Raw genomic sequence first — 25,172 nt, 5'->3', positions numbered from 1 at the left:
CCTCTTCTCAAATGCAGTTTTCATTTTCTGTACTCTTTTGAGGTTATTTCACTAGAACTAAAGGCATCAGAGTGTCTTCTGGGCTATACAAATGCAAAACACGAGTCAAAAAAAATTATAATAAAAGTTTCCAGCCCTTCTACACAAATCGAATGAAAAAGAAGCCCAACAAGCCCAACTTTGTTCCCTTTCGAAGGTCACCTTAAAAACTCTAGGACCATGTTACTGAGCAAAGACGATGGCAAGAGTCTCATGCCCCAGGAAAAAACCCAACAGTGCAGCGACCAAACGAGCAGACAGCCCCGCGCACACGCTGCCCCGGGCGGGCCGGCCCAGACCACTGCCACCCTGGGAAGCCCCCAGCGACACCTCCGCCTCTCCCCGCGCCGGGGCCCGCCGCACCGCACCACAGCCCCCTCCCTCCCGCCTGGGGACAGGGCGGGGCAACATCGTCCGTCCCCCCCCCGGCTCCGCGTCCCGGATCTGCCCCACCCCCGGGATCCGGGATGGAGCGGGGAGCGGCCCCCCCGGCCCGCACTCACCAGAGGCACCGGCAGCCGCCACTTGGAGAGCTGGGCGGCGCCGACCGGGCCCGGGAGCAGCACCAGCAGCAGGGCCGCCACAGGCACTAAGCGGAGCCTCCGCCACCAGCGCCGCGGAGCAGCCATCCTGCCGCAGCGAGCGAGCGCTGAGCGGGCCTCGCCCCTTCCGGGCCTGGGCGGCAGGGCGTGCCCGCTGCGCGGTGTCACTGCCGCCGGCGTCGGGGATGGGAACGGGGGAGGAGCGTCTCTCCACGTAGTATTCATGCGTCATCACAACCTTATGAGGCAGAGATATGACGTCCCTCTTGGGGCAGGTTCTGTTGATGTGCTGAGTGGCGTCGGCTTGTTGCGCCCCCACCAGGGGCTACAGGCGCCCACGCAGTATTGCCTCATCGTGACACAACTTCACCTCCTTGTATTGTGACATGAGGCGGTCACAGTGCTGGCCTTACACCAAAACTTCATCGATTTGGAGTGGTTTTGTCCCACCCTGATAGAGTTACTATATCACAGCAGGTGTCTGTATTGTTACAGACATACTTGCTGACAGGTATTTTGAAATAAATTATCACAATAATTGAAACTGGCATGATTATATAGTGTTATTTTGACAAATAAAACACGCTGAATTTTAAAATAATGGGTGTAGAATTTTTAGGCACAGAATTCCCCTAGGAGTAAGAATCTTATAATTCTGCATACAATGCTGATACACATATTTTATCAGAACAATAATGCACAGCAGACTGTGAATTTTCAACTGATACAGTGCATATCTTGTACAAAATTTATCATAAAAAGGGTGAACATTGTGCGGTAGACTGTCACTGTCATCTAACTGTGTCCCATGATGAGGCGATGCAAAAGTTAGTCCAAGTACACAAACTGAAAATAGGTGAGTACAATGCTATCTGAGGGCTTGGGCAGATTTTATCTGCATACTTTTCCAGCCTTTGAAGCCTTTTTCAGATTGTACTGGGGCACAGCATTGACACACCATTGTGTTGCATATTTATTTACTTTTGTTAGATTTCACTAAACAGTGCCTGGTTTCTTACTTTATAAAGAACAAAGCTTAATAATAAGTTAACATATGAAATCTCCATATGCAGGTCCGTTTACAGAAAATGGTCTCCAGAAGAGTAAGAATTGCAGTTTTAGTTATCTTAGAGTGAGGAGATGAAGTCTAACTTTAGATCCCATTATGAGGCTTTTGACTACATTAGAAACTGTCACAAGAGTCAGTCAAACCATTAAAACGTGGGAGAAATTTACCAATCACCACCACATTTTCTTTTTTAAAGTATAAACCTGATACAGAGAACTGAATCCAACCCAGATCAGTAATGACCAAACTTGTTACACTCTGAAAGAGGTTTGGTGGCTTATGTGAAATGAGTTGTTGGTAGGGACACAGTCCATTTCCTAGTGAACAAGTGACCACATCATAAAAACTACCCCAAATATAGAACTCACTGGTAATCACAGCAGAGGTACGAACAACTGGGTGATCATGTGAACTGAATTCCCATCTGACTGTAAAGGAGGGGCCTCTAGGGCAGGCAGGAAAAGTTTGTCTCTAGTGTAATTGCTCTATAAATAAATTGTGGGTTTGCCCATAGGATTGTCAGCTGCAAGTCTGGTGATGCTGCCAGCACTTTAAAAAAAAATGCAGGCTTGTAGATGTTTGCCAGCTGTTTGTTTTCTAAATACCTTCTCCATCCCCACCTTGATACCAATTCTCTGGGCACCACACTAATAAACATGTCACGCCATATTGTCATTTGCAGTTATTCTTTACACGCAAATTGACATTCAGACGAACTGCTGACTAAAGAAGAACTCAATTTCCCAGAATCCTTTCAGAGAAGGTGCAGAGGCTGTCATTGGCTGAAGGCTTCCCTCTGTCATTGGTACTGCACGATCAGTAGTGAAGGTGAGGAGACATTTACCGACAGACGTACATCAGGTCACAGCACTGTAGTTCACAAAATACTGAGTTTAATGGAACCAGCTAAGGAAGAAGAAAGCAGGTAAAACACAAATAATTGTGCAATTGCTACGTACAGATCTGAGTTGACAGGAGAGTGCTTGGCTGGGAGGAAGGGGAGAGAAAGGCACTTTTTCTTCAGGCATAGCCCTTCCTCATCTTCAGTTTTACTTTGCAAACTTAACAGCTGTCATCATTTGAGGACATTGTTTCTTTAACATACAATAAGAAACATTATGGGTCAAATATTTACAGAATAATATTGAGAAGGCACTGAAAATAGCAGGCATACATTATTAGAAAACAATGTAATGAGAAAAGGAGTACTTGTGGCACCTTAGAGACTAACCAATTTATTTGAGCATGAGCTTTCGTGAGCTACAGCTCACTTCATCGGATGCATATCTCCTGGAGCAGACCTGGGAAACCAGACCTGGGTAAACAGTTGTGCTGTCAGGACATGGGGCAGCGATTTTATGTTCCCTTGCTGACATCATAATAGGATCACCTGCCATGGCTAGGACACTGGGCTGGGACCTGGCAGAGCAGGATGCACAAAGGTCTCCCTACCCCCCATTGCTGGCCCCCACAGGAGGCTTGCTGCATCCTCACCTCAAGAGTCCTGCCCCAGACTGTTGTTGATTTCCTCCACCAGGAAGCAGAGGATTATAGATTCTGGGCTTGAGCAAGCAAACACTCTTGGTGCTTGCCCCAGCGGAGGCTGTGGGCCATAGATCGTGGGCCATACTCAGCCTGCACTCAGGAGGCCGGAGTGCTAGACTTTTGGTGAGTATTCCATCCAGGGGCCCGGGCTACCAGCTGACAGGCTGAGTCCTCCATTGGAGATTGGAAGTACAGAGTGAGCAGTGCCGGGACCACAAGTCAGGCCTCCCGACAACATGCAGCTGACCTACTGACTCCCCCACACACCGCTAGAAGGGAGTACCCAGACCCAAGATGGAGGAACCCTTGCAAGCTGGAAGAATCTTTCCCTCATGCATTGCCATCAGGGTTTGAACCAGAACAAGTCAGTATAGACTTCCACCACTTGAGCTAAAGAACTAAAGGCTAGACTATCAAAAGGGACTTAGATGTTCCAGCTCCTAAGTGCTCTGCCTCCCAATGGAATTGGGACCCAGGCCCACCCTACTCTGCCAGGTCTTGACCCAGGGCCCTGCAGAACCAGTAGTCCTGATTTCAGATTCAGGTTCCCTCAACAAACACGCTCCTTGGGCCACTTCCTACCCTTGAATCCAGTTCCAACAGTTTCCCCAGGGGCAGCAGCCTCCTGTCTCCCTCTGTCTCCCATTGATTGGGGTCCTGCAGTGGACTCAGCCTCTGCACTCTGGGGCCCTGGCAGGAACCCACAACCTGCATCCACTCTCCTGCTCAGTCAGCCCATACTGAGCTGAGCTGGTTTCTTTTATACCCTGCTTCCAGCTGGAGCATGCTCAGCAAGGGTGAGGAGGCATGGCCTCTGAGCCCCCAGTGAATGGTTAACTCCTGCTGGGCCAGTAGGGGGTTGGTATACCCCATCATAGTGAGACAAAGAAAAAGCACTTCTCCACCCTGAGGTTTCTCTCCCTGTGGAAATCCAAAGACTACTGCAAAAAAATGGAAGTGTTCAGACTTCTCAAAAAAAGGTCAAAAGAATGTTTTATAATGAAAAATTTTCAGCAGCCTAAATACAAGGGTCACTGCCAACTCTCTCTGTAATGATACAGATTAATTAATACATTTGCCATTGTATTTGTTTATTTCAACCAGCAGTTAGGACTTGATTCAGGAATCATGTGTAGTTCTCTGGCCTATATTATGTAGTAGGTCAGACTTGATCATAATGGTCCCCTCTGATTTACAATGTATGAATCCATGAATTGACTATAATATTCTTTGTAATCAGGCCATAGTTGCATAAATTGCATTTATCTGCAATTTTGTATGTTGCATGTATAAGCACAGCCATCCTGAGTCAGACAATGGCCCATTTAGCCCAGTATCCTGTCTCTAGCAGTGGCTAGTATTTGAGTTTCCATGGGAGTGTACAGAACAGGGCAGCTGAAGTGATTCATCCCTGTTTTCCCCTCCCAGCTTCTAGCAGTCAGAGGTTTAGGCTAATCTCAAGTATGTCATTACATCCCTGGCCATCTTGGTTAATAGCCATTGATGGACCTATCCTCCTTGAATTAATCTAATTCTTTTTTGAACCCAGTTATACTTTTGGCCATCACAACATCATATGGCAATGAGTTCCACAGGTTAATTGTGCATTGCATGAAAAAATACTTCCTCTTATTTGTATTAAACCTACTGCCTACTCTTTTTGTCAGGTGACCCCTGATTTTTATACGGTGGAGAAGGAAAATAACTCTCTACTTTTTTCCACACTATTCATAGACCTCTGTCATATTCCCCCTTAACTGTCTCTTTTTTGAGCTAAGTAACCCTAATCTTTTAGTTTCTCCTTGTGTGGAAGCCTTTCCATACCCTTGATCATCTTTGTTGCCCCTTTCTGAATCTTTTCCTGTTCCACTATATCCTTTATGAGATGAGGCGACCAAACTGGACACAGTATTCAAGGTGTGGGCATACCATGTATTCATATACTGTCATTATGATATTTTCTGTCTTATTTTCTATCCCTTTCCTAATATTTCCTAGGATTCTGTTAGTCTTTTTGACCACTGCTACGCATTGAGCTGACATTTTTCAGAAAACTATCTGAATTTGTTGGATGTATGTTTTATACAGTTATTAGATATTGACAAAAAGTGAGATCAAAATCTGTTGGAAGATGTAAGGCACTTCTGTTTTTAGAATCGTAAGAACTTCTGGCCTTATTTTCCCCTGGATAACGTAGGTATTTAGTTATTAATTAGCCATTAATTAAAGCACAGTACTTAATTACTAGCATCTATTTTTCTGAATTCTTTGGGCTCAGCTATGATACTTCAGAGGGCTGACTCACACAACCCAAGTTGTGCTGTCTGGAAACTTTCAGCCTGTTCTTGAAAGGGTTGATCATCTGTGGATGAGAGTTGCATGTGCTCAGTACCTACTAGGATCAGACCCACTATGCCTTTGGGAAGAACAATTACTTCGAGAGATAATGGGGTAGCACACAATGGCTGAGCAGTAGAATTTATTACATCTCTTCAACAGGCACTGCCAGCTATAGGGGAGGCAAGAGAAGGCATTCCTGAGTTTCTCCCTCTCTATTCCCACCTCTAGAAGTGGACCATGAACTGAGTTACTGAGACTGCCGTTGGACAACTCATCTCAAACTGCAGGATCCCAAGTAGTTATTTGTGCTAATAGTCAACTCTTTTAGTCACTGATTTAATGATTTTTGTCTAAATATCAAGGTTTTAAATGGAAATCATTTAGTACTCAAAACCATGAGAATAATTCATGTATTTCAGTACGAAAGCTCAAAATGGTTCAGTTCCAATACTCTTTGCATTTCAATGCTATGTAAACTGTAAGCATTTTCTTTAATCCCCCCTGCTCTTGTGCTGTCATTATTTGATCATTTAACAGGTGTTTAGAAAACAGACTTCTTAAATGTTCTGTTTTATTTAGTGTTCAAGATGAGGCTGTGGACAAAAGCAACTTTAAGAACTGCAACCACATTGCTTTCTACAGGTAAGGATGTGGGTTCCAACCTACGTGTATTTTTCACACTCGGCACGATTGATTTATTTCATTATATTACATGGACATCTATAATGAGGATTCTAAATAAGGGAGGTGTTTTTTTAAAGCCAACAATACTGAACTTAAAACAAAAAATAAATTACAGTTCATAATCATACCTTAGTTTAGAGCAACCAAGGAATACACAAAGTTTGAGAATGAATACGACTTTCAAGGAGAGTTTCCACTCAACAGCAATACCATTTTTGGAAATAATTAGTATATGCTAAATAGAAATGGGGTCAAACTGAAATCTCAAATGCAGGATCATCTCATCCTCCCCCAAAATTCCAGAAAAGTCTGAATTTGAATCTCTATATCTTAACAAGCACCTATGCTATTTACCTTTGGATAAGCTTGTAGGGGGCTTGTTTTCTGGATATTGTTCTTCTGTGTCCCAAAATGGCATAAATCTCACAAAGATCAGTTGTTCTCCAGAGATTTCTGCCCTTTGGGGCCAAAGTTTTATAAGACTAACTCAGAGGATTTCAGTGGTGCTGAACCTGAACGATAGCCCTAGTTTAACATCAAACCTGAACTCCATGCCCTATTATTCTGATTATATATAAATATAAACATTCCCTTCTCCCGCATCTACCTGGAATCCATTTTCCAACTATTATCTGATTTTATGTGGAGAAAAGAAGTAACTGTCTCTAATTGTACTAATTAGCCAATTATACATCTGACTAAGGTTTTAATCTTACATGTTTGTTTCTCTTCTGCAGTGAAATCCATCCTAAAGGCCCAGTTATGCACAGCAGGATAGCTTTTCTTGATTAGTAGTTTTTATGTTAGTTCCCCTCTTGGTCATGCTTTTAAAGACACCATTTTTAAATGAGTCTATATTTCTCCACCGAATTCTAATCTATACAAAATACATATAAATCTTACATACACACAAGGGAATTGGTTCACCCACCAATGAAATGCAGCAGCTATTTACCATGACATCTGAAACCAGGAATATGACAGGAAGTGAAGTAAACTTTATCCATCTGAAACTGTCTGCAGGGGGAAGTTAAGGAGGCAGAATATGATTGCCAAACTTGGAATTTGGCCAGTGCACTTGGGTTAACCCTATTATTGCAAAAACAATTGTACTGATATTTTTAGTGATTGTGAACTCAAAAACTCTCTTTTGTAACTCATACACATGATATATTTATAAACTTTTCAGGACAGGAACCATGTCTTTTTCTATCTTTGTACAGCACCTGATACAGCAGAAACCTAGTCCCGGTCAGGGCTTCCAGGTGTTATACATAATTAATAATAATGTCTTAACATAATGAAAAAATAGCAAGTAGTGAATGTAACTGGATTTCTGAAGGATGCCAACTAAGAGTTTGTGAAGGAAAGATGCAATTAAAAGTAATGGCATTCTTTGAATTCCTTCGTCTCAGAGAACTGCATAATACGTATATGAAAAATGCAAGAGAGTTATCCTCAGTAAACAATTCCTATTTAATGTAGTATTCCCTAACATCATGTAAACCATGACATTTATAGAGGCCAACAACAATTCTATGTCTTTGCAGGCGTCAGAAACTTTTGCATCCTGGGAAGTCCTTGTATCGAGCATTGTTGGATTCGGTTACATTATGCAATGATAGTGTCAAACTCCAAATAATTAATGAGGAGAATAAGGTGAGATCTCACACAATAAGGGAGGTAATGGTAAAAGAAGAGACTGTAAATTGGAAAACTGGGTCCTTTCTCTACTGGCTCTCTTTAAAATGAGACTGATAATATTTGCCCACATTTGTAAAGTCATTTGAGATCCTTCAATGCAGGTAGTTCTGTGATATAATGCAAAATATTACCATCACAAAGATGTCCTTGATTTTACAGATAATTTATATGAATATAAAGAGAGGCTTATTTAAAGAAATTAAATATTTTTTTTCGTTTTGGTGACAATACAAAAAACCTAAACAGACGTCTTTTTACCTGAAAAAGGTTTTTTAGATTTAGGGCTTTCTCCCCCATTCCAAAATAACAAATTCAAGTCTGAGTGAGAGCAAGGTGATTTCCTTTGTGTGTTGTAGTGCATGCCAACTGAAAAACTTTAGCAAAAATGATGACTCCTGTAGTTTTCAAAAAAAGAATTTTGCATCCTATAACATTTTGTCTTGAAAGTTTTCCTTCCCAAAATTTCACAAAAAAGGAAGTTAAATGAGCAAAGACATTTGCTATCTCGTGGTCCTAGTGATTTCCTATACAAAAGATCCAGGATCAGACAAATTCAGCCTCTCACACTAACAGGAACATAAAGGGTCTAGTCTATGAAGTTAGCATATTAAGCTCTTAGGGTGAGGAACAGCCTTACAGGAATCCCTACAGCCTGATCGAAGGAATGACAATGACATTCCTCCTCACCTACAACAGATTGATGGCCAACATTCCAGGTGTCATCCTAGAAGAGAGGGGGGGAAAAAACGGGGCGGGGGACAACGACATTGTGAAGATTTTCAAGGTTCCTGCATGTAGCAGACACTACACAATGGGGCGGGGGGGGGGAGGAGTTATTTGGGGTGAGAGAGAGTTATGTGGCTTCCACTCCACTTCACATACCTCTGAATTACCAAGGTTACAAAGATCAATTATAGACCTACTAGGTAGGTAATACCTACAACCTTTTTTTTTCTTAATTTCCCACTGTGCAGCGCCACCGGTGTAAGCACCATTGGGAGTACTTCTGTAGATAGGGCATTGACATTTTTAACACAATGCCACCTAACCTGGCTCACAGCAGTTCTCAACAGCACAGCAATAAAAATGCCTGAGCCTCAAACCTTGTCTACACTAGTGCTCTCGCGGTTGTTGGTATTGGTGGTGTTGCACCAAGACAATGGTGGCAATTTCCTGAAAAATGCTAAACAAAGCCTCCAGCTTGGCTTTTTGTAAAAAATTCAGTCCAGTTTCACTTACAAACTAAGAATATTTGTTTCTTAAAAACAGTGAAATAGACCTATCTGGTACAAATTCAAATGCATAGTGACTGTTTGTGTGCAGTTTTGTGCCTACTAAACTGTACTGGATCAGAAGGCAGACATAGATTTTTTTCAGAAAATAAAAGTCTGGTGATATGAGATCCAGAATTTCTGAATTAAAATATAAATCGATGCCTTTATCACAGTGTAGCACTAGCTGCTACTCTACCTGTTTGTTTGTTTCCAGGTTCCTCTCCTAGTGGAAATCTATGCAATAGAAGGCAACATTTTCAGGCTTAAAATTAATGAGGTAGCTCCTCTCAAATCAAGGTATGAAGTCTCTGATGTTCTCATAAAAGAACCTAACACTCAGAGGTAAGCTCTGGAAGGTGATATAGTCTATTAATTGCTTATACCCCTTCCCCCTCAACAGCGTGTGCTGATCCCTCTCATGAATATCAGGAATTTATAGGAATAGAAAAAAAGCAATTGGCTTATGAAGGCGAATTTGTGCCTGAGGATAAATGTTACACGTTGAGGAAGATGATATAGCCTCATATGTGAAACCTGTAACTATATGAGCCAGCCAGAAAGTGGGCTAGACCTTAGTATGCATCATTTTGACCTAATGTGTTGTCTATTTGTATTGAGAAAATAAAAACTATTGAGAATGTTGAAGGAAACTTTGTAGCCAGCTATTGCACTGTTCAGTCTGTGGCCAGATCCAGGAGTCCTTAGTGCTTACTCAGAACCCACAGTTATTTAAGAGACTGGAGTTTTGCTTCAATAGCAGTTTCAAGATTTGGCCTTATGTTACACAATTATTCTTAAATTATCTTTTGTCTAATTTGTTGTTGTTTATCTACAATTATCTAAAACCTATGGAAATCCATTACCTATCCTTTTTTTTTTTTTTTATTTGCCAGGCTCTCTATAGCCCAGAAGGAGGCAGGTATTCTGGTACTGACATGTGTCGGTGAGGACCGCAAGCTTCATGTCACAGCAAATCCATTCCAGATAGAACTAGAGTCCAAGGGTGAGACTATACTGAGTGTGAACACCAGTGGCCTGTTGTACTTCGAGCATCTACAACCGCCACCCCAAAACAGGTGTGATATCTCTATATCCCACAGTGTGCAGTGTTTGTGATGCTGCTGAAAATAAACCAACAAGAATTCAGATCAGCAAAAATACTGCAGTGCCACCATTTGTAATGCTACTGTCAATGTGCAGTGCTCTTGGCTCTGATATTCAGAAAAGTACCAGCACAGCAACTAAGGACAGACTCTCTTCTGACTTACTCCCTGTGAGATCCCACTGAAGTCAGGACAGAATTTGATCCTGTGAGGCCACATCCATCCTATCTCTGATTGAGGGCACCCCAAACATTGAAACCTGCTCAACTAGAGCAGTGGTTCTCAACCAGGGGTACATGTGTCCTTGGGGGTACGTAAAGGTCTTTTAGGGGGTACATCAGCTGATCTAGATATTTGCCTAGTTTTATTACAGACTACATGAAAAGCACTAGTGAAGGCAGTACAAACTAAAATTTCATATAGACAATGACTTGTTTATACTGTTCTATATACCAGGGGTGACTAAACTGCAACCCTTTCACAGTAAAAGTACTGCTCTCGGAGCCCCCCCCACAATCTTCCCCCCCCCCCCAATTCGCCACCAGCCAGACTGTTTGAGGGGAGCTTGGAGCTTCTGACCTGTGGCGGGATGGTGGGGCTAGGGGCTTCTACCCAGAAGGGGGGAGGATCTCGGGGCTTCAGCCCCACAGGAGGCGCCTGCTGGGGCTCGGGACCCTGGCAGGCACACCCTACAGGGCTGAAGCCCCGAGACCCCCCAATCCCGCAGGGCAGAAGCCCCTAGCCCAACCACCCCGCCACAGGTCTGAAGCCCTGAGCCCCAGCAGGCACGTCCCTGCTCTCAGTCTTTTGAAGATTGTCGTATTCGGCTCAGAAGGTTAGTAAGTTTGGCCATCCCTGCTACATACTATACACTGAAATGTCAGTACAATATTTATATTCCAATTGATTTATTTTATAATTATATGGTAAAAATGAGAAAGTGAGCAATTTTTCAGTAATAGTGCACTGTGACACTTTTGTATTTTTATGTCTAATTTTGTAAGCAAGTAGTTTTTAAGTGAGGTGTAACCTGGGGGTACGCAAGACTAATCAGACTCCTGAAAGGGGTACAGTAGTCTGGAAAGGTTGAGAGCCACTCAGCTAGAGCATTTGCCAAAGGGGCTCTCATCTCCTTGAATCTTTGATGAAGGGATTCTGGACCAGTTTAACTTAAAGCTGTTTGAACCCATTCATTCTGCCTCTTTATCCTATTTCTGGGCCAATTCTATAAGATACTGAGGATCCTTAATTCCCCTTGACTTTACTGGGGAGTTGAGGGGGCCCAGTATCTCATTTGATCAGGTTCTTAATTTTATCTACTCATCCTCATTATAGCTGAACCTGCTCCTTATGAAGGCATCATTCATCAAATAGCTGCAATATTTAGCACTCCAGCCCGTTGCAAGATACTGGAAGAATGAGGGGTCATAAAGCAGGGGAAATGGGAATGTGGGGCTAGTCTGCAGAGCTGAGAAAGCAACATGGTAGATAACTCTACCCTAGGGAAAATAATTACTTTAAAAAAATTCTTGTAATTGACAAAGAGCCCTCTGCATGACAGAACACACAAAAATATCTAGTCTGAAAATCTTCTATGCGGGGATAAAAAGGGGAAAATGCTGACATTATTAGAAGTGACTGTAGAAACCTCAGGGACCAGTTCAACAGAATAACCCAAACTAGCTCTGGTTTGGAAAGAAGATCACTGTAAGCAATTAAATACTAAAATCACTTGTCAACTACAGCTGTCAACACACATGATTACTTTTCAGAAAAGTCGAAAGCTAAAAGTTCCAGATATTGTAGGAGGTGTTGCAGTTTTTAAAGTTTTCTATCTGAAATCCTCTCAATTAACTGGTTATTTCTGCTCATTTGTTTTCATTAGCAAAACTACAGCACTAAAGAAAGAGGACACATCAATTGACTCCTCGCAGGTAACCCAAGCTTGGTTTGATTCTGGCATTAGTACCCCGTGGGAAGGATGGATCAGTTGTCATGAATACAAACTATGTGTTTCTATGGCATGGGCTGGTGTTATGGCAGGGTTTTCCAAACAGCCAAACTGAGGCCACACTGGCAACTTGCCAGGAGCCTGAGGCCCACGTTTCACCTGTATAAAATTGTGTTAAATAGGCCAGAGGCATATTCTCAGCCACATACATCCCTGGTACTGTTGCAGGATTCTCTTTGAAGAGAGTCCTGGTCCTGGCAGTGGATAAAGACACACATCTGTTTCTGAGTGGGCTGTGTTAGTACAGTGTGTGCAGATGGCTATTTGCTCCACCATGTTGTTATAATTGACAAGAGGAGAGGCTAGAGGAGGTTCCACCTATATCCTACCTTGGAACCCATTCCAGGTCAACCTTAGATGTGGACCAATGAGAGTGCTCCTAGGATGTCATAGGAGGTCAGAATTGGTGTAGGACATTACCCAGAGTACAAATCTGGACTGATAAACAGCTGTGTCCCCTCAATTCTCCAAGTTGGGGTGTCTTTTACACTGCTTTGCTGTGACAGCAACCACTCTTGATCAGCTCACACTCAGCCTCCCGCATGTAAACCACTCCCACCTATATTGTATGAGTGCTATGATCAGCCACTCTTGAATCAAACTGCGGAGCAACACCAGCAAATTTTCAGTCCCAGACTTACCCCAGAAATGTGTGTCTTGTACTGCCTAGTACTCTCCTGGACAATACAAGCTCATATGAAGTCTGTCCTTTATTAATAGAAAATGATATGCCCAAATCTTATTACCCCAAATGGAGTTTCCCAAACACACTGGTTTAGGTAAAACAATAAAACAAATTTATTAACTACAGAAAGATAGATTTTAGGTGATTACAAGTAATAAGGAATAAAAGTCAGAAATGATTACAAGGAAATAAAAGGTAAAATGCAACTAACACCTAACTTAACAAGCTAGGTGAATACAAAGCAAAAGTCTCTCACCACATGTTCCAGCAGCCTTACTGGCTGAACCTCTTTCAGTCAGGATCTCTTCCCCAGTCCAATGATGCTTCCTTTGTTCTTCAGGTGTTGATGATGCCCTGGGTAGAGAGCAAGGGAGAGATGATTTGGAAGAGATGATCTCCCCTTATAGCCTTTTCTCTTGTGCAACAGTCATCTCCAGTTGAGATTCAGTAGACAGAAAGTCTGTGGGGGCAGGAACCTCAGGTTGCTTCTTTGTCAAAATGTAGGGTTTTTTAGCCCACATCCCCTCTCCTGCCAAGGAGTGGCCACTCAGGTGATGGTCCACTTAATCTCATTGACACCTGGCCGAGGCGTTGGCTTGCCTTTTGTCTCTGGGGAACTGGTTTGTGGCTGCCCTCCAGAACATGTTAGAACCTGTCTTACTATCATACAGTAGAATCTTACAACTGTATAAACAATGTTGCCACACATATTTTACCAAGACAATAATCAACAAAGCCTGAGTTTTCAAATGATACCTTACAAAGTATGTTTTGTACAAAATTTATCCTAGTCTTGTAAAAGGGGTGAACATAAGGGAACAGACTGTCACAGAGAGCAAGCTCATTTTATGCTGAAGTGAGTGTGAAAAAGAAAACCAGAAAGAATATTACAAAAAGATTAAATTCAAGGAGATTGGATAGTAGGGCACAGGGCTCAAGAATTGAGGCTCAAGACTCCTATAAGGGCTGGAGACTCTAGGAGGCTTATCCATTGCCTGGCTTGTCCTGGGAGCTCAGGATCAAATATGTTGAAATAGTATCTGTATTGCTTTGTGAGTTTTCAAGATCTTTTTGTGCAGTACCAAGTCAAGTGTTGTCCTTCTGTAAGGCATTTGACTTGGTACCACACATTTTGATTAAAAAACTAGAACGTAAAATTAACTTGGCACATTAAATGGATTAAAAGCTGGCTAACTGATAGGTCTCAAAATGTAACTGTAAATGGGGAGTTGTGATCAAGCGGCTGTGTTTCCAGTGGGTTCCCGCAAGGCTAGGTTCTTGGCTCTACATTATTTAATGACCTGACCTTCAGTGACCTGGAAGAAAACCTCAGGTCATCACCAATAAAGTTTTCACATGATGCACAAATTGAGGAAATGGAAATAATGAAAAGGGTAGATCACTGGATCAGAGCAATCTGGATCACTTGGTAAACAGGGCACAAGCAAACTAAGTGTTTTTAATACGGCTAAATGTATGCATCTAGGAACAAAGAACATAGGCCATATTTAGAGGATGGGGGACTCCATCCTGGGAAGCAGTGACTCTGAAAAAGATTTGGGGTGGGGGCATGTGGATAATCAGCTGAACATGAGCTCCCAGTGTGATGGTGTGGCCCAAGATGCTAATGCAATCCTGGAGATGCATAAACAGGGGGATCTTGCATAGGAGCCCAGAGGTTATTTTACCCCTATGTTTGGCACTGGTGCGACTACTACTGGAATATTGTGTCCAGTTCTGGTATCCATAATTCAAGATGAATAAACAGGAGAAGATTCAGAGAGGAGGCACAAGAATAATTAAAGGATTAGAAAACATGTCTTACAGTGATAGTTTGTTAGAATCTACACAGGGAACAAATATTTAACAGGCTTTTCAATCTAGCAGAGAAAGGTATAACACGATCCAATGGCTGGAAGCTGAAGCCAGACAAATTCAGATAGGAAACAAGATGGACGTTTTTAACAATGAGAGTAATTAACCATTGGAACAATTTACCGAGGATTTTGGTGGATGTATTTTTTTTAAAGCTATGCTCAAGGCATTATTTCAGGTAAGTTCTGTGGCCTGTGTTATATCAGGAGCTCAGACTAGATGATTACGGTTGTCCCTTCTGGCCTTGGAATCTATGCTGCTCTTGTGTACTGCAGCAGAGCACAGTAGTGTTCCACCAGAGCATCAGTTCTTCAGGGTACACAGGCCTGGACCAAACCTGAAGTGTTTTTTGGCCCATATTCCACCTACATTCAACAACATATCAAGTAAATAACGCATCTCAAGAGGATACATGTGTATCACTCATAAATAAAATGTTCTGTAAACAAGCGCAGTTGGCTAAGTTAATTGCTTATTTTTATACATGTAGGAAAATCAAGAGGATCTGGGTCTCTGGCAAGAGGAATTTGGCAGTTTTTTAGACATCAAAGCTAACGGTAAAATTAAGCCTAGAATTGAAAACAACTTTACCGGTTTGCATAAGAATGTGCTCATATTTCTATCTGCCTTTTTGTTTAACTACTTAATGGTTATCCATCTCACTCTTTTTTTCCTACTGGAAGGCTCAAGGGATACATTAATAATACTATTAATGGACTATAGACCTCTCTAGGTCACTAGTTCAATTCCAGCCTAAATTAGTAATGAACAAATTCATAATAACCTGTTGTGTTCTACATAAAATGAATGGGTTAACTCAATCAATTTCCTAATGGGCCAGGCTCTGCATGACAAAACATTATCACATAAGCCTTTATCACAGTGGGCACTAAGTTAGCAGACCCAGTAGAGAGGCCAACGATTGATTGGGCCTGCGGTGCAATCCACAAAGGTATTTAGGTGCCTAAGTCCTGTTTTTAGGCACCACTGTGATCCACAGAACTCTCACGCAGCTGCCACCTAACCCTGTAGATGGCTAAGTTTTTGCCTCTGGGCATGCAGACTGCAGCCTCACGCTAGGTGCCCAGGTGCCTATCTCCTGCCTGAGCATGCGCACTGCCGCCTCATGGTAGGCATCCAGATGTCTGTCTCCTGTGTCAGCCCCAGAGCAATTCACAAACTGGGAAAGAGACATTCAGCTGTCTAAGTCCCGTACAGGAGCCCAGATCCAGTAGGCATGCTCAAAGGCTGCAGGATTGGGCTCCTCAGCTGAGTTCACATAAAACAGCTGGGAGGGAGGGGAAGAAAAGGAAGAGGAAGGGTAGCTCCCTTATAACTGTTAGCCTGGTGGACAGGGTTCTCACCCAGGCTATGGCTAACCTCTGGTTCAAGCTCCCCTTCCTCCTGTGGGGGAGAAGGAATTTGAACTGAGATTAGCCCCCACTGTGGGCTCCTTCAGTCTCACCTATTTAAGTTGTTCCACTTTAATTGAACAATTATATATAAATTGGGCCAGAGAAAGAGTTAGAATGACTGTATGGCCTAGTGGTTAAAGCACTCACCTGAAAGTGGACAATCCCTGGTCAAATTCCTTCTCTCGCTTAGGAGGAGCGGGAACTCAAACCATGGATCTTTTACATCCTGAGTGAGCACTCTATCTACTAGGCTAAAGGTTGAAGGGGAGATCCTGCACCCAGCAGTTTTGTTGTGGGCCCCACACACAATTTACTGGGATGAATATCTATCTTCCCTGGTTTGTGGATTACTAGCAGGGCAAGGCGCCTCCCTGCAGCCCAGACTTAGGTGCCTTTCTCCATGAGAGGGGCAGGATTTAGGACAGCCTCCACCTTTGGTCTCATCTCCCACTGGCTAGGTTAGGCAGCTCCCCACCTACCACACTGGCTTTGTGGACTGCAGTCTAAGGTGCCTAACTCTCATTCACTGTATAGGAGCCCAGGCTCCTAACTCATGCTTTGTGGATTGCAGTGTTGTTCCTGAGATTTGCCAGGCCCCTAAAAGTTAGGAGCCATGATCCTCAGCGTCACAATGTCTAAGTCCTTTTGTGGAGCTGGGCCATGGAAACTAAATTGCTGCAACCTCCCTTCTCTAGAGGTTGTCTAGGTCATGGCTGAGAAGGCACACAGTTGGCACAGTGTGGGGAAACTCTCACTCCTGTTGCCTGTGCTGTACCTGCTCTGTGGAAAGAAAGAGAATTTCAGTCTCCAGGACTTGCAACCCAAAATCTTTCAAAGGCACGAAGATCAATATACAATGATTTTGATTGGTTGGCTAAAGCTCGTCTAAGAAGTGATTAAAGTCCCATACCTTATCCTTGGTGAAATGTAAAACTTGCTATCTAAAGAATGTTGCATGAACTGGTATAAAATACGTAAGGCTGCATTTTTGTAACAGCTGCCACTGAAGTCATGGATTCCCTGGGGAATAAAGTCCATACGGTCAGATTTTTGTGTGTGTGTCACTCTGAAGTAACCCCATTTACTTCGTTGGGGTTGCTCTGGATTTACACAGATAAAATAAAATGATTTAGCTGACAGCGTTGATATGACTTGTTTAAGCCATGTGTGTGCTCTGCTGCTGCCTCTCCTGAGGCTAAAACAGGAAAGCAGTGCTGGAAAAGAGGGAGCACTGACTTTCTTACTTCACCTTGTTGCACTGCTTCTGCCGCAGGGCAGAGCTTGCAGGAATTGAAATAGAAATTGTAAACAGTTTTATTGCATAATAGAGAATAGTTTGATAAAAATAAAGTAACCTGCAAGTTTTGACATTTTTTACTATAAATTCATTCTTTTTGCCCTTCATGATTAGATAAAAATTTATAAACAACAAATTTACAAACAAGTACCCCTAGAAAACTTTCCCATAGAGTAAGTATATAATAATGGAGGTGACCCTCAAATCAAGTTTGAAGCAATTAGTAAACAGAACATTTTTATAATTAGTATGTTCTGATCTATTTCTTAAAGTTAGGCCATGATGAGAGCACAACTCAGGGCTGTTGTATTTTAATACTGTTCCTACAGGTCCCAGTTCCATAGGCTTGGATTTTTCTTTGCATGGATGTGAACATGTCTATGGAATACCAGAGCATGCAGAAACACTTCTCCTCAAAAACACCAGGTAAAAGACTAGCTGATTTGCTTCTAAAGAGGGCTATAATTCTGATTTTGGGAATAATTAGGAGGGGTAGCACATCTGAAACTTGAAGATCCAATGGGAACAAATGCCGGTGATCTTTCTCCTGATGTCACCTTTGAACATTTAGATTTGCACAACAGTTTAACTGAGCACACCGGATTGTTGTTCGGAGGTCCATTGCGAGTCATAACAGACATATTAGTGGTGTGATGTGAGGAAATCCAAGACTGAATGACCAGAAGGAGTGGGATCCTTTTTCCCCAAATTAGAGTGGTTACTGCAGTTTAGGTGTTAGGTGGATTGGTGAATAAATAAAGAAAACTTTATAAGTTCTGTAATGGAGAAGCCATAAAGTTTTCCAGATGATTTAATTCAAACAAAGCTTGAGATGTGTATGACATATACCAGTTGTGACAAAGTTCCTCCTCTACCTTGGTGGGTCTTGCGCCTATTGGCGGATTTGCTCGCCTAGGAGCTTCACGGCAGCCCTCAGTTTGGCCGTTTTCGTGAACCCACAGTCCAGGCCAACTCCTCCTGTGTCTGACCAGGAGTTGGGAGGTTTGGAGGGAACCCGGGCCTGCCCTCTACTCCAGGTTCCAGCCCAGGGCCCTGTGGAATGCAGCTGTCTAGAGTGCCTCCTGGAACAGCTGTGCGACAGCTACAACTCCCTGGGCTACTTCCCCATGGCCTCCTCCCAACACCTTCTTTATTCTCACCATAGGACCTTCCTCCTGGTATCTGATAATGTTTGTACTCTTCCGTCCTCCAACAGTATGCATTCTCACTCTCACCTCAAGCGCCTCTTGCTCCCAGCTCCTTACATGCGCACCACAAACTGAAGTGAGCTCCTTTTTAAACCCAGGTGCGCTGATTACCCTGCCTTAAAAGCAGCTTCTTGATTGGCTGCAGGTGTTCTAATCAGCCTGTCTGTCTTAATTGTCTCCAGAAGGTTCCTGATTGTTCTGGAGCCTTCCCTGTTACCTTACCCAAGGAAAAGGGACCTACTTAACCTGGGGCTAATATATCTGCCTTCTGTTACTCTCCTGTAGCCATCTGGCCCGACCCTGTCACACAGTACAGTATACAGTACATTTTGTATTTTGTTCTAATGGTAGCAACACATAAAATGATGGCATCTGTCCCCAAGGTGTGGGCTGCTCTGCTTCCAACTCCACAGTGCTGCTGCTGACTCTTCCTGTTCTCTATTATGTTTCTATGCAGCCAATTCTGTATGGGTATTTCTCAGGTTTAAAAAGAATATACTTTACTGAAATGCATAAAAGAGCAGCTCCAGACGGCTCTATGGGATTTAAGCAGAAAAATGGGGAAGGCGAGTGTTAATAGTGTAAGGATAAGACCACATCAGAAGCAGTGTCAATGACAGCAAGAGATATAATTTGATACAGCTAGCTTTGAGCAAAGCGAAAGAAATGGTCATCCATGCCACGTGTTGTATCTTGCTGATAAATGATAGACAATAATAAAGAATACACCATATTAATCCGTGCTGTAACGCCTTTGAGTTCAGTAGATTTACAGCAGAGTTAACTTGGCCCAGTGAGTAATTATTACAAGTAACGTTTGTTTGTTCATTCCAGTGACGATGATGCCTACCGGCTTTTTAACTTGGATGTCTATGGGCACAAGATCTATGACAAAATGGGCATTTATGGTTCAGTGCCCTTTCTGTTAGCACATAAACCTGACAGAACTTCTGGGATCTTCTGGCTGAATTCCTCAGAAACTCTAGTGGAGATTAATACAAAAGCTGTAATGGAGGTAAGAGATGCATGGTATTGTGCCCAGGAGTTCAATAAGAAATTAAAATAATCCTGTACAGGGCAATCTGATAGTGTAATTTCATGTTCACCTTTTGCCTCAGTGAATCAGGAATTGTAACTCTGTTTTCTCTCCTTCCCCATTTATTTTAGTGAACTTTAGACATGATCACAAGGATGCATTTTTCAGAAGACAAGATGCAGGAATCACATAATAAATTCCATATGAGAAAAGAAAATTTTGAAGTACTTCAAACCCTGCAAGAGAAATCCACAAAAATAAATATCCGACACAATCAAGTGCAGAAAACATATTGAGCGTTTTTTAGCTAGCATTTATCAAACCATGGAATTTAGAAATTCTTGGTATTTCACACACACACACCCCCCTCCAATACTTCATGTGACTACATTGTTGATATTCAGGGAACAAGGATATAGTTGTGATTTCACATCCAACATTAGTTTTACTTATTAAAATGAGACAGTAAAATAAGATATTGCATTATCATGGTCAAAAATACATGATTTAGATTTAATTATATAAAAATCAGAGAGAAATATTGAGGTCTGGACAATCAATGGAGAGAATGTAAAATTAATCTTTGGTGGAGAGAGGGCTTCAGTATCTACTTTTTGTTTCTTTCAAAGCATGTACCATCCAGATCCCCTCCAGACATAACTAAGCAGAGAGTGGTGCCTCAAACTGATGTGCACTGGATGTCAGAAAGTGGAATAATTGATGTTTTCCTCCTAATGGGACCCACCCCTTTTGATATCTTCAAGCAGTATGCACAATTGACAGGTATTATCTTGCATCAATGAAGAAATAGTATTGTACTTTCATCACTGAGGTTCCCTGTCATCACCTAAATAATGTGGAAAAATTACCTGCTGGACATGTTGTATCAAAAAGTGCACTAATGTTTACTTATCTCATTGAATGAAGTAGGACAGCCGTTCCCAAAATGTGGTTCATAGAGCACTTATTGGTGTTCTGTGAAAAGATGGCTTTCATCCTTGTTTTCAACAGCATCTACAGGTGTCCAGGCTTGGCCTCTAAAAGTAGCTGGAAACGTTAAGCCAATCTATTTGTTACTACTTGAGGCTGCTCTTCCATGAGAGAAGAGAGGAAACAGGAGAAAATCCTAGCAAGTGGCGCTACCAAGCACCAGTGGGAGAAAGGAATGAAGCAACTGGATAGTACCTCTAAGGGAGCAGGAGGAGGAGATGGTAGCTGGCCAGTGTGTCCATGAGAGGAGGTAGCAAAGTGACAGAAAAGCAAGTGCAGGGAATAGGAGACGAAAGAGGCCAGATGGCAAAGGGTCATGGGCAAGGGGAGACAGAAGAGCAAAAGTGGAGACAGTGTGACTAACTTTTTATAAAGGAAAAATTACTTACTACATTATTGGCAGTGTTGTTGTAGCCATGTTGGTCCCTGGATATTAGAGAGACAAGATGAGTGAGGTAATATGTTTTATTGGACCAACTTCAGTTGGTTGAAGAAGAGCTCCATGAGGTAAGCTCAAAAGCTTGGTGAAAGAGACAACAGAAGTTGGTCCAATAAAAGGTATAACCTCACCCACTTTGTCTTACTACATTTAAGACAGTTAAGAGCACACAAACTTTCCTAATGTTACTTGTCCACATAAGCAATTGCCACTGGGATATTATTTGATCATGAATAGGAGGAGAAGTGGTCCATTTGGTCATGAATGGGAGGACAGATAGTTCACAAGACTGTCTCTCAAAGCTGAGGTCCACACAATGAAAACGTTTCAAAAAAATGTGACCCTCTGGTCTCTCTGTATTGTTGCACCTAAAGAACCTGTTTGATTTTCTATTACTAAACAAATATTAGTTTCTGCTCAAGTGCCAGATTAAGGGGAATTACAAATCATTCTTGAGGTGAACTGGTAGGAAGATTACAATGGCTTTCTCCACTGAGCCTGATCTTGTTAGTCATTCATGTCAATGAGAATTAAATTCACCCACAATAGTTTTAAAACTTCAACAAAAATTTTAGCATGGAGAATAATAATGGTCACTAGAATAACACTGCATTGTTATGCCACCCTGTAACAATATGTTTTCTCACCCATATGATATAAATAATTACAGCAGCTTCTGCTAAAGTTAAGCCTGTCCATAATTTTTGTTATGATCTTAGTTTCTGGTGTTACAAACTCAAAATGTGAAAATTATGCTCTGGACTGAACCGTATGCTTCAGTTTCAAACAGTTGCATGTGATTTCAGCCATGCCAATCCCATTGACTTTTCCAAAGATTCAAGGTAACCGTGAAAGGAAATACCATTATTATGCTTATTGGCTTAGTTTCTAATTTCATATCTGTTCCTAGGCACTCAAGCCCTGCCTCCACTCTTTTCCTTGGGCTACCACCAGTGCCGCTGGAACTATGAGGATGAGCAGGATGTAAAGGCAGTAGACGCTGGCTTTGATGAGCATGACATCCCTTATGATGTTATATGGCTGGACATAGAGCACACAGAGAGCAAGAGGTACTTCACGTGGGACAAGAAAAAATTCCAACACCCCGAAAGGATGCAGGAACTGCTCAAGAGAAAAAAACGCAAGGTACATTATACAGAGGGAAGAAGAAAAATGTCATAATACAGCATAATCAAGGGAGGCCCTAAATACTTGAGCAAACGTATCTCATTCCATGTCCCCACCAGCAGTTACTATTGGCTGTGGTGGGTCAGTTCTTACTAGTGTTTTGCTTAGTTAGCATAAGGCAGAGAACAAAGCTTTCTTGGTCTAGGCTCCACTATGTGAAACTCATCTTACAGGAGGTTTCACTGCCGTCCTTTTGGCCGTGTTTAGGTCATAAAGGAAGGTCTGTTTATTTCAACAGGGCAACCTGGAACCATTGTTAAGCCCCTTTCTCTGTTTTTGCTTTCTTTTTTATATTGACAATCCTTTTTCTCCCCTATTTATGTTAACTGGGAATTGTTCCTTCTTGTTTGGTGGGATTGGTTGCCTAAGAGCTACTGAGTTTGCCCTTGTGTCAGATCCTTTGGCTGTGGTTGGCAGTCTATTCAGGTTGGTTAATCTTGATTTCTGCTTTTACTGTATAGTCCTTAGATGTATGGACTTATAAATGTATTAAATATACAAGTGCAGGATCTAGAGGATATGTAACCAACTAATGAACTCATACAATAGTTGATCTCAGCCAAAAGCCAACGATTGTTGGAGCAGTGTTAAAGTAGTGAAGTCATAGTAAGTTACATAGTAGCACCTCTTCCGTCCATGGATTTAATGGCTGCAGAAGGCACCTAAGCAAAATAAAATGGTCAAATTTTTTTAAAAGTCAGGAAAATTTTATAATTGATATTTGTTATGCATGTTAAGATATGGGTGTGACACCCCCCAAAGTACAATCCAGCTCATAGAATAGCTGTGCCCCCTTAATTCTCCAGTCTGGCATACACTGTGCGCTGCTTTGCTTTATGAGTTGCCACTCTGCCCACTCTCCCAGCCTCTAATATGCATTTCACCCCCAGACAACTAGCTACCAGAGTTTTATGCCCAGCCACTCTTGAATTACATATAGAATGACACTCGTTTATCCCTGGTCCCAGCCTTGCACCCCAGAAATGTGCGTCTTACACTGCTCAAGACCCGCTTAGTCAGTGCAAGCTCTTAAATTTGTCATTTTATCAAACAAAATTAATATGGACTGGCCCTTGCTAATCTGCGTAGATTCCCCAAACTCTTCAGCCAAAAACACCTGGGTTTAGATAAAACATTAAAATAAGTTTATTAACTACAGAAAGATAGATTTTTAAGTGATTACTAGTGGAGTAGGAATTGAAGATCAGAATTGGTTACAAAAATAAATAAAAGATATAAACTACAAGCTGTTTCTTAAACTTTACCAAGGCTAAATTTGAAGCAAACAGTTTTTCTCATCCCTCTGGCTGTTGCAGGCAGTTCAATTCTTAGTACACCGGCTGGTTGCCTTTCCCAGCCTGGGGATCAATCTTCCCCAGTTCCAAGTCTTACAATCAATCTTGTTTTAGTAAAGATGAGAGAGAAGAGAGGTGGCCAGGGGCCTTTGTTCCCCCTTTTTATATTGTGACCAGGTGCCTGGATGGGCTACACTGAGAATGCTATATTCAGGGCAGACTGCAAGGAATAGGGCAGACAATCTCGCAGACTAGTGGTTTATTCTATTATTAGATTCACCAAGCCAGTAACAAAACAGCTTCTGCAATATCACACTGGGTACCAAGAAGCCTGAGAGAGCCTGGCTGGGAGTCAGCAGTGACCCCAGGGCCTGGGCTCAGCTGCCAGGGACAGAGGCTGAGCAAGCCAGAATCATACCGGGCGGGAAGGGGGCTCCAGGTTGCTTGGCCCCGACCCCAGCAGCTGGGCTGGCAGTGGGCTGCCCCCCACCCAGGTCTTGTTGCTGGGGACAGGGGCCAAACAAGCCAGCTCCCCCTCCCTACCCCTGGCATGCTCAGCCTTGTCCCAGGCAGCCAGACCTGAGTAGGAAGCAGGCTGCTGCTGCCTTCCAGTCAGGCTCTCTCAGGCGGAAGCCGCTGCATCATGCTCCCTTCCCAGCTGCTGGGGAGAGCTGCTGAATATGCAGAGAGGAGACACAGGGAGAGAAGGACGGAGCCCTCTCTGCCCCTCCTCCTCCCCGCAGGTAATGTGGAGCAGGGAGAACGCCGCAGCCCAAGGCTGGGCGGAGGGCAGGGGGGTCACTGGGCAGAGGAGACATGTGGGGCGGTCATATGCAATGTTCCCTCTAATTTTTCCCATTCATGTGCAGAATTAATTTTGTTATGTACACCAATATTGAGATGATGTGTGGTGGGGGTGGGGCCGAGGGGTTTGGCATGTGGGAGGAGGCTCAAGACTGAGGCAGAGGGTTGGGGTGCAGGGACTAAGGCTCTGGCTGGGCGTGCGGGCTCTGGGGTGGGGCCAGTGATGAGGGGTTCTGGGTGCGGGAGGGGACTGAGGGCTAGAGCAGGGAATTGGGATGCGGGAGAGGGTGAGGGTTCTGGCTGGGGGTGCAGGCTGTGGGGTGGGGCCGGGGATGAGGGGTTTGAGGTGCAGGATGCCCTGGGGCTGCGGCGGGGAGAGAGGACTCCCCACAGCCCTCTCCCCACCACAACCGTTCCGCGGCTGGGGCCGAGGGCGCCTCTCCCCGCCGCAGCAGCTCCGGGACCAGGGGAGAGGCTCCTCTCCCTGCCGCAGCAGCTCCAGGGCTGGGGGAGTTAAGTGTGTACCTCTTGGTGGCCTCCTGCGTGGCCATGCAGGCCGCACCTTGGAGGGAACTTAGGTCACATGTCCTCCCGAGTATGGGGAGGCAGGAGTCCTCTATGGTCTCTTG

At 43.2% G+C, this 25,172-nt stretch overlaps 2 protein-coding genes and 1 long non-coding RNA gene across 17 annotated transcripts in view; 1 reads left to right on the top strand and 2 right to left on the bottom strand.

Annotated features, from left to right (window-relative positions):
* The window catches only part of TMEM87A (transmembrane protein 87A), a 28,984-nt gene extending 28,232 nt beyond the window's left edge, over positions 1-752 (bottom strand). The window contains exon 1 of one of the 9 annotated variants that reach the window (XM_037900417.2): positions 543-752. In XM_037900417.2, coding sequence (XP_037756345.1) covers positions 543-668 — 126 coding nt within the window. In that variant the 5' untranslated portion in view covers positions 669-752. Of the gene's footprint in view, positions 1-201; positions 350-542 lie in introns of those variants that run through there. The other 8 variants (XM_037900415.2, XM_043548652.1, XM_037900420.2 and 5 more) reach the window with 8 other exon arrangements.
* A 406-nt stretch (positions 753-1,158) lies between these two features.
* On the bottom strand, positions 1,159-3,926 carry LOC122466277. The gene is made up of 3 exons (XR_006291667.1): positions 3,778-3,926; positions 2,610-2,744; positions 1,159-2,520 (listed from the first exon to the last, which is right to left on the bottom strand). It is a non-coding gene; the product is annotated as an uncharacterized LOC122466277 (long non-coding RNA).
* Positions 2,423-25,172, top strand: part of GANC (glucosidase alpha, neutral C) — a 51,316-nt gene continuing 28,566 nt past the window's right edge. For 2 of the 7 annotated variants that reach the window (XR_005225518.2, XM_037900414.2), the window contains exons 1-11: positions 2,423-2,575; positions 6,115-6,177; positions 7,770-7,878; positions 9,412-9,539; positions 10,091-10,273; positions 12,186-12,234; positions 15,362-15,428; positions 17,913-18,009; positions 19,626-19,806; positions 20,457-20,610; positions 22,167-22,402. Coding sequence is in view for 6 of the 7 variants with exons in the window: in XM_037900414.2 (XP_037756342.1) it covers positions 2,547-2,575; positions 6,115-6,177; positions 7,770-7,878; positions 9,412-9,539; positions 10,091-10,273; positions 12,186-12,234; positions 15,362-15,428; positions 17,913-18,009; positions 19,626-19,806; positions 20,457-20,610; positions 22,167-22,402 (1,296 nt within the window). In the remaining variant the exon portion in view is untranslated. Of the gene's footprint in view, positions 2,576-5,676; positions 5,831-6,114; positions 6,178-7,769; positions 7,879-9,411; positions 9,540-10,090; positions 10,274-12,185; positions 12,235-15,361; positions 15,429-17,912; positions 18,010-19,625; positions 19,807-20,456; positions 20,611-22,166; positions 22,403-25,172 lie in introns of those variants that run through there. The other 5 variants (XM_037900409.2, XM_027818161.3, XM_037900410.2 and 2 more) reach the window with 5 other exon arrangements.

This window comes from Chelonia mydas, chromosome 6, assembly GCF_015237465.2.
Source record: "Chelonia mydas isolate rCheMyd1 chromosome 6, rCheMyd1.pri.v2, whole genome shotgun sequence".
NCBI lineage: Eukaryota > Metazoa > Chordata > Testudines > Cheloniidae > Chelonia > Chelonia mydas.
Note: the sequence above shows the minus strand (reverse complement) of the source record. Positions and strands in the feature narration are given on the sequence as shown.